Raw genomic sequence first — 9,667 nt, 5'->3', positions numbered from 1 at the left:
CTCGCCATTTTGGCACTTTGTCTCCTCGGCCGTGGCCGGTGATGGGCGCAAGGGAGGAGAACCGATCAAGAGGCCTCGCTAGCAGTCCCTCCCTCTCTGACAACTCGCCCTCCTCCTCCTTCCTCCTCCTCGCTGATAAACAGAAGAGTGAGGCTGCAGGATTAGCTGCACTCCCTCCCGTCTTTATCCCTCTCTCTTTTATTCCTGAGGAGGGGAAGACGGTTGACTGGGCTTGATATGTATGTGCGTGTGCGTGTGTTAGCTTGTCTGGCACCAGCTTAGCCTGCAGGAGGCCATTGTGTTTGAAAGGCAGGCCGCAGCCAATGGGGGGGCCCGAGGAAACTTTATTACATCTGTAAGCATTTAACGCCTTAATTCTGGACAATAAGAACACACACGAGGTGTCGACACGCTGATTTGGCCACAAGAACGTCGCGCCGCGATGACAAACGCTCGCTCTTTTGCTTCCAGTCAATGCCAAAGCCGAGAGAGAAATCAAATCCAAATAGTCTGAGAATGTGTCGATCGTTGCGTTTATTGAGTGGCAAGATGATATTGCACTGATGGATAACAGTGAAGCCGAGGTAAGAAACCAACAATTTTGGTCTCAAGGCCATTTGGAAAACACAGTGAAAACTTTACAGTCGGCAGGATTTTGAATTTCAAAACCACTTTTCTAGACAAACACGGTAAACAATATTTTGTCATCGTCAGAAAAAGGAGGCCAAATGTGTCGGTTATTTGGTATCGGTATCGTTGAGTACTCAAGAGTTGAGTGTTTGGACATACAGACATCATTTCACATTGTAAACGGCAAAAAGGTTTGACTGCGTGAACACATTCACTAAGCCTTTCGGGGCAACTAATTCAGAAGCAAGGCTCGAAACAAGAGTTTTTTTTAGAACTTCTCTTTTTCCACGTTAGCTGCATTCATGAAGTCCTAAGAAACGTTTCCTTCCATTTGAAAATCCATGTTGATATAACAGCGCTAAAAGCGTCGGCCATTTTGAAAACTAGCAAAATAGCTAAAGTTAAAGTTTGAATGGTCTCTTCTGGTTTTAATGGATGGATAGAAGGATGGATGGATGGATGGATGTTTTACCAAGCCACTCAGCTTTTAGACTTGGAGGAAATTGGGCTACATTTACTCAAAGGTAGGCTTATTATTTTTGGGTTGAAGTCAGGAATTGCGCATTTCGAACACAGTTTTGTTGTGTGCTGAAGTTGAAGGAAATTGAATGTAAACATCCCCTTGTGTTGCTCACCATGGAATGGGTGTAGAGAACTCGACAGTGACTCGGACCCAATTTGAGCAGCTCTTTTAGTTTAGTGTCTCATGTCACAGTTCACAGATCTGGTGAGTCAAGAGGAATATGGTCGCTCAGCAGCCGATCACAGTGTTGACGAAAGGCACCGCGCGCACCCGCAGAACCAGAACCAGTGGCGATGTGAGTGCCCATACTTCACTGAGCTGGAGATGCTTTGGTCAAGGTGAGGAGCAGAGGGTAGTGGATGTTCTCGTCGTACGCTTCTTTGCCTTCTCGCAGCATCTGAACACGGACACAATACACGCTCAGTTGACATTTCAGCATCTGTATTTGGCGGTCCTTGTTGAATTTGCCAGTACTCTGGCTCATTTTGGACCTGCTTCTATTCTGTCCACTTTTCTTGGTGACTGGTGATCTCAGTACCTGGTTTTACGCAGCTACTTTGGGACTCGATTCTTGTTACATACGTACCAAAGATTTTCCGTAGCTACTTATTGGCTGTAGCTGATGACTTTGACCCCGCCCCCCTCCCTTTCCATTGCACTTGCGTTATCTCCCCTCCAGGCACCAGCCGGTGGTTGAACCTGTGACACCCCCCGCCCCTCCCTTGAAGAGAGAAGGAGGAAGAAGAGGGAGCGCCATCGGCCGAAGGGGCCGATGGGCGTGGAGGTGCAGCTGCCCGGATAGGCCCCCCTCCCACCCCACAAAAAAACACTCTCCGATGGGCCCTGTGTGGAGTAGCAGTCACATTGAAATGCTGCCAGGGAGGCGATACATGTCGGAGGAAGGGAAGGAAAGGAAAACAGGTGAGGGAGGGGGCGAGGACGGCTGAGAGCTGGCAGAGGTGAAAAGTTTAACAAGCAAAGCTGTTCCTCCTGATCGCAGGCTGCCTAATCAGCTTCATGGGTGGCTGCCGAAATTGCCTCTCAACCCCCCCCCCCCAACCTTTTCTCTCTGTCTCTCTCCTTTTTCTCTTTGCAAGGTGCAAGTCGTTTCTTTTGGTGGCACTTTGGCCGCCGCTTCTGTGCCCCCTCCCAGTCTCTTGTGTGGCCTCTACATTTCCACATGGGCACGCCGGGGAGGAAGTGGATGAGATGGGACTACAGATGGGAGGGGGGGGATCATTTGGAGGTCTCTCTAGGAAAAGTCACGTTTACACCAAATGGCCACAGTAGCATGTCACATTTCGGATGATTTCAATCCCTAATTGTTATTGTTGAGGGACCTAATTTATTTATTACTAGCCAGTTATTATTTTTGCACCAGATTGTTTCGGTCCTACCTGAGTTTTGAAATACTCCCTTATTTTAGTAGCTGGCTCGTTCAGCAGCGCCCCCTCCCCTGCATCCCCAGTGCCTGGGTCTTTTGGGCTCTATTTTGGCACCTCGTTGGTTGGGAATCGACAGATTTCTTATCTGAGCGTCATTCATTTTTTAAAAAACGAGTCGTGAAACAAACTCTTCCAAACGCTTCTGCAAAATCGTGTTTGTGTGAATGAAGAAGCGCAAGAAGATGTAGTTTTCCGAGTGAGGGAGGCAGCGGCGGACGGAAGCTTCTGCTTATGGATGTGCAAAAGACGGAGGATGTACTCCTGCGCCGTGTGAGTGTGTGTGTGTGTGAAAGAGAAATTAAAATTCATGACTCTCTCTTCACAACCATTTGAGTAACAAGATTAAGATGGCGGGTTAGAAAATAGCGGCGGCATTATCAGGCTGCTTGCAGTCCCTCCAGCTGCTTGCCTCTCTATTCCACAACAGTGGGGATAAGAGGATAACGCGCTAGCCCTGTCGGCTGCCTGTCGCAACACACACACGCACACACACAGACACACACACTCTCAAATTTTTGGGGGGGTTACTTTTGGAACTAAAAATGCAAGCTTGCAGCTGGCCACAATTGTGACTGGAGCATTTTGCGCACCAAAAAAAATTAAGTTACGAATTTCTCTCTCGAGATGAAAACGTGTGCCATAAATAACATTCAAAATGTATTCTAGGAGGAACACCAAGGCAATGAATGCTATGGAAATAATCCTCTGACCACTTATTGGGACGTTTTCAAGTTGATATATTAGAGCTAAATATAGCAATGAATGTTTTTCTACCTGGCACATTGCAATCTGAGATATAAGTGGGCCACACTCGAGTTTTTCGAGACACAAAAAGTCAACTAGCTATATTATTTCTTTTACTTTAGCAAGTATGAATATGAATGTACAAAACAAAGAAAATTACACGTTGTATGTAAAACAACTTCAGGGCTCCAGACTAGCTTTTTTTTTCTCTAGGAGACTTTTCAGTGTCACGCCTCCCACAGACTCAAGCGTTTGGCTTTCTGCTTTGATGGTCGTAAACTGACATGACATGCAAATCCACATTGTGTGTATGCGTGTTGGGCTGCAGGTTGCGATATTGTCTTGTTTCTTGGTGCTCCCACTGCAAGTAAACACATCTAGTTAAGGAAAGCTAATCTGTAGCGCAAATGAGGAGCAGCTGCTCATTGCCATGTGTGTGTGTGTGTCTGTGTGTTTTCTGCGTGCATGTTTGGGTGTGATATCATCACATGCTACGTTTGTGTGTCATGTCTGGCCAATATGCCATCTAAGTGATGTCTGGGCTGTGCGAGCTGGTGATATAACTCTCTCTCTCTGCTTTTTTGTGTGTGTTAGCATGATGAGTCGGAGCCACGCACACACTTAAAAATCCACCACACCGATATTTTTTGGTATGTTTAACAGAAGATAAGCAGAGGAGACTTAATCACCTTCAGATATGAGGGGGGACACTCCAAGTTGTTTTCGTTTTCGTATGCAGCACCTGACCCCTAGATGTGGTGTGTGCATGCGTGTGTGTGTGTGTGTGCGTGATCGATTCATTCCTCGGTATTTTCAAAACACAGTGGCAGCTGCATGAGAAGACCAGAATATTAGAAACAGCTACAATATATTTTTACATAAATGGAGTGAACCCCTAAATTGGTTCAAATTAATTGTTTTTTTTTCTTCCTATAGTTTTACTCTGCGCATGCGATAAATTATTTTGACTTATTAAAACATGAGTAAACATTCTGTAATTAAACAAATAGCAAGCATAAAGCATATAGTTAGAAAATGATGTTTGTGTAAATGTGCCTTTAAGAGGCGGAGCTTAGCGGAGTGCGGTGTGATGATGACGAGTCTGAGTGGGAGCGTCAGGGTGAAAGCTGTGACAGACAGCAGCTTCTGCGTGTTTACGTGTTTTGAACATGAATATGACATGATAATATGAATATGAAAATGGTACATTTTTTACGTGCCGCACGTGTGATAAGCTGAAAGGAGCAAAGGTGTCTCAGTGAGGGACTGGAAGCCGCGCGCACTTGACGGCGCAATTGTCGCAGCAATTGTCGCAGCAGTGTCGGCGAGCAGCCGCCGGCCCAATTGGGCGCGGCGCTCGCTGTCCACTCGTTGTGTCAATGGAGTCGCCAGCAGGACGCCGCTTCTTTTAACTCGGCTGCTTTCTGCCACCGCCTCCCTTCACGCGCCGGGTTAAAGCGGTTAGTTTCTAGATGCTTACAAAGGTGCGATGACAGACTTATTGACAACGGTTATCAGTGGCACAAGGCTTGAAAATAAGAGCGGAGCTCGGCTGCCCGAGTCGCCATCTATTCACTCGGACGCCATTGTAATGGCAGCTCAAGCTCTTTGTTGGGACTTGCGTGGTTCGGGTGATGAATGAGCCGCAACTTCCAAAGTTGGATGTCTGGCTGGCCGGCCGATTAAAAGTCTAAAAAGCATCAACGGCCATCGGGTCGTACCTTCAGATGCACATCCCACACGTGCGCGTCGTACTGCCGCTGCTCAGCCACCAGGAGTCCGGCCTGCCGGGCCAGCTGGCAGAACATCCGCAGGGTGTCGCCTCGAAGCGGGGCCAACACCAAGGCCACACCCTGGGCCAGGAAAACAATGTCAATGATAACTTGTCACACAAAGACCACAGTCCTGAACATACACCATCCTTTTATTTCGTCAACAAAACAAATCAAAGCTGCGTAGAAATGAGAGCACGCACGTGCGTATGTCTGCGTGTGTTTGTGAGACGTCGTGCAAGTACTAAGAGGATTACCAACAGGTTCAGAGTTTCTTTGAAATCCTCCAGCTTTGAGTTTTATTTCACGCTGATCGTGTTGTTATTGTTCTAATTAAACGGAGCACCGAGACAAGCACGTACAAACACGCAAATTAACACACAAGCGCAGGAAACGGCGGGGGGGCTCGGTTAGTCGGACACTTTTTGTGTTGTTCTTGTTTGATCCAAACGTGCCGTGCTCTATGTGCAAGCCCCCTCCGATGAGAAATCAAACACTCACACAACCCGAGCCAGACTCAAATCATCTGATGAAGAGGATCGGGCCACCCGGATGGCGCACCTTTGTCCCAAACGACAAATGAATGCCATTACCCGAGACAAGCGGAATTGTTTAATCAGCTTAGCAAATGATTCAATATTGGGCGGGGCTCTCGGTGGCATTCGTGTTTTGTCTGATGGCCGCCGCTCAAATCACATTAGCTGACGAATTATCTCTTATTAAAGCAGGAGATATGATCATATTAGTGAGAGACGGCGACGGCACGCGTGCTCGGCGTGACGTCGTCGTTAGCGCGCAGAGGGACGCCACGTCCGACTGGAAACACATTTACTTCTTCTATTTTCTGGCAAGGTTCTTTTGTATAAGCTACAACAAGACTTCAGACTCCCCGCACGACACCATCGTTTCCCTGTTTTGCTTTTGTTTGTGAGATTTATGAGATAATAATTATTGAGATGAGTTTCCATGGCAATAAATAAAAAAGCCTAGCGGGTGGTCTGCAACAGGAGTTTGTTTCTTATGAGAAAAGACAAAGTGCCATATCAGAGAACCGATGGATTGTTTTCAAATCATTGGAACCTTAATGAAAATAATAATACTTTATGTGTGATCTGCCTTCTACTTCGTCCTCAACTTTTGTGTGTAATTCACGCATCAATTCCTGGTTTGCCTTCCTGTCCGTGTGCGTTCCTTTCGTGGTCTTCCATCAGTGGCGTTTTCATCTCCTTTTTACAAACTCCTGGCCTCTGTACTTAAAATGCGACCTGCTTCCTTCAGATGAAGCGAAATCTCAAGCCTATCTCTTCCAGCCTTTTGCTTTTATTCTCCCTCACACACATACACACACTTGGCCATCTGCTTTGGCTGTCGCAGCATGGGGTCTTATCGCGAGGCCAAAAGGGAGAAGTTGCCCGGGATTTATGATGAAGGGGAGGCCAGGAAGCAGAGCCCCACAGATCAGAGCGCTGCATAAGCATTAAAGCATTACATGATATTAATCCTGTCACACTATTAATGTGTGCTGAGGCCTAATTATGATTGAGGAGAGTGGATAAGCACAGCCACAGATACATACAGTAGACACGCACACATGCACGCACACAGGCACACAGACACGCACGCACACACACACACACACACACTTACGTTGGGTTGCAGTAATCTCCTTATAGCATCAACCAGGCTGCTTCTGTATTGGTCGAGAAACAAACTGGGAGGGGGAGAAGGGAAGCGAGAGAGAGAGAGAGAGAGAGAGAGAGAGACAGACAGACAGACAGAGAGACAGAGAGAAAGACAGAGAGAGAGAGACAGAGAGAGAGAGAGAGAGAGACAGAGAGAAAGAGAGAGAGACAGAGAGTCCCGTTAGTGCGCATTTTCGTGATGGCAGCTGCAGATAAGGCAGCTGCGTGTTTATTTTGATTTTGTTGACAAATCGACTCGCATGATGACGGGAAGGCAAAAAACAATTTGCATGAGTTTACGAGCAGGGCGCCAAGTGCGTATTGAACTCGGCCCGTTATCGAAGCACTGAGAGGAATGAAGAAGAGAGTAAAGACGTGCACGCGCATACACAAAGCCATCGCGCTGAGATGACGCCTGTTTTGGCGTAGCACATCATTTCAAAAGAGGGGAGCATATTTGCGATGTGGCAAATGAAATGAGTTAGTCATAAAAAAAGAAAATTAATTATATTTAAAAAGGTCATGTAATTAAATAAAATCTGTTCAAATTGCTGCAGTACATCATTGAGTGCACCATACAACCCAAAAATATTTTTTGATGCTAACTCATGCTAGCCCACTATTACCCCTGTAAGTAAGTCAAGCCATATGAGAAAGAGCAAGAATTTAAATAATCAGTACAATCCAGCCCAAAGACCCCACCCCCCAAAAATACATTTGCTTATCATGCCAGATGAGATCTGATTAATTTGCCTAAAATGCAACAATGGAGATTTGGCCTAATCCCACACGCCCAACTGGAGCTTGTGGCTTCATTGTGGACCGGCAAAAAAAGTCAAATTCCTTTTGTTGAACTCTCATTTGCATGGCGTACATATTTCCAATGCTTGAATTCAAAGCAGGATGTGCGCACGTTGGACTTAAGTGGAGTTTATTTTTCTTGTCGAGGTCGGCGCGGGGCTGAGCTTTATTTGCCTTGAAAGGTGAGAAGTTTGTGTTTGGTTTACTTTGCCACGCGTATCGACTGGGAGAGGAAGAGCGGCCGGCGAGGAGCAACAAGGAAGCCAGCGGCTTGGGTGGAGGCGCTGGCTCGGACACACACACACACAAAAGTGCAAGGGAAGGACAGAGTGTCACTGAGAGGCCACCGGACAAAATGAGTCATTATTATGTCTGCCAAAAAATATTAGCACGGGGGCCGGGGTGGGGGGGGTAGTTTGGGTTGTCAAGCAAAATCAGAAATGTTAAACAAAAATGCAGTTTTAATTAAGGTTCTGGATCTTTGTGACGTCACTTCAACAAGTGCATGCAAAGCAACAAGGCGTCGCCGCTTTATGAACTCGCAAATTGAGTGGCCTCGGCCTTGACGACCAGCCTATTGTCTCGTGTTGACCGGGACACGCACACAAGGTCAAAGTGCACCACTGGGGCGTGTGTCTATAATTGTCACGTTGACGAGGATCATCGGGGGAAACGGCGCAAACAGATGACATCATCGCTGTGGCTTCAGTTCGTCAAAAAATGACTAATAATCAAACATTACTGGGAAATCACAATGTCCCGTCACCGGTGAGCTATTTTTGTAACAGACCAGCAGGTCAGGGGCAGCGTTTTGGTGGTCTAATTCGTAAGTGGAGTGCGCACGCTTTTGAGACACCTTCCGCTTTGACGAAGCATCCCAACGCCGTTGTCTTGTAGCTCAGCAATCGCCACATTCTCAGGCTTTTATCTCGGTGTCTACACATGGCGGGATTTTTGGAAGACTCCAGTAGGCCAAATTGCGCCGCCAAGTATTTTGTGCCACCGGAGGCATGCCTGCTCCCGTCTCACGCACGCTCACATTCAGTCACGGAGACAACGCAATCGGTGCAACAATTGAGACAGTCAACAGACGTCAGCCCGCTGTCATTAGAATTTTGTTGCTAAATACATATTTAGTGTATACATGAAAATATCTTTCATCAGGAAGAATAATGAATAGCTTTAGTGCTGACTTTTTCCAATTTCACTCTTTTGAGATACTCCTATTTTGCATTTTACAATTAGGTTAGCTGTTTCATACATTCATCTTTCCTCCCAGGCACGGGGAGAACATGCAAACTCCACACAATCGGAATTGAGCCCTGCACCCCCAAAGTGTGAGGCGGTTGTTCTAACCAGTGTTCCCACTTTTCTGAACTAATTCATCTGTTTAATTCTTAGGATTAAATCAAATTGAAAAAACTCCTGAACAAACCAATGAAAAAAAAATCTGCTGAAAAATCTGATTTTTTTTTGGACAGTCCACATGCTGTAACGGTGGAGCAATTTGCATGTTTCCACTTGAGATGAGCTAAGACAATAGTCCCTTTTGTCCGAATGAAAGAAGATGCCGGGTGATATCGGATGACATTCAAAGGGAACGTGGCCCGACGACACGCAGCGTTACCGCTACGCTGCTCTGCGCACACACTCGGGCTGTTCACAGTTGGAGATCTAATTAATCCAAGTGGATGGCGCCTTGTTGACCTTTTCCCAGGTGATCATCACAATGACGCGCCCATTAATCGGTCAGCCGTCACTCCTGGACCGCCGCCGCTGCAATTATCGCACAATCGCTCGAGGATGGAGCGAGCAGAAAGCGCCGCACACACACCCACGTCCTCAACTTTACGTGTAATTGATTCCTTTCTCGCCCGATTGCGTGTCAATGTCAAATCTTTGGCTTTGGAGCCGGCTATTACCTGGAACAAGCGTGACATTACAAGAATAGCGTCGGCTAATGCTGCACTTAACGCAGGCGGCAGGTGTTCGGTCGCCCTTCAACACCCATAAGCGAAATTCTAATATCGTTTCCATGAAATCGAGTTGCCGCAGGTACCTAGATAACAG

The 9,667-nt window shown here is 46.8% G+C and overlaps 1 protein-coding gene across 3 annotated transcripts in view; it reads right to left on the bottom strand.

Annotated features, from left to right (window-relative positions):
- Positions 1 to 515: 515 nt before the first annotated feature.
- camkmt (calmodulin-lysine N-methyltransferase) overlaps positions 516 to 9,667 on the bottom strand; it is a 48,074-nt gene continuing 38,922 nt past the window's right edge. For 2 of the 3 annotated variants that reach the window (XM_061286087.1, XM_061286086.1), the window contains 3 exons: positions 6,762 to 6,825; positions 5,064 to 5,195; positions 516 to 1,550 (listed from right to left, as the gene is read on the bottom strand). In XM_061286087.1, the coding sequence (XP_061142071.1) occupies positions 1,464 to 1,550; positions 5,064 to 5,195; positions 6,762 to 6,825 (283 nt within the window). In that variant the 3' untranslated portion in view covers positions 516 to 1,463. The remainder of the gene's footprint in view (positions 1,551 to 5,063; positions 5,196 to 6,761; positions 6,826 to 9,667) is intronic. The other variant, XM_061286088.1, reaches the window with a different exon arrangement.

The sequence above is a fragment of the Syngnathus typhle genome, linkage group LG8, assembly GCF_033458585.1.
Source record: "Syngnathus typhle isolate RoL2023-S1 ecotype Sweden linkage group LG8, RoL_Styp_1.0, whole genome shotgun sequence".
NCBI lineage: Eukaryota > Metazoa > Chordata > Actinopteri > Syngnathiformes > Syngnathidae > Syngnathus > Syngnathus typhle.
This window is presented reverse-complemented; position numbering and strand designations above follow the sequence as displayed.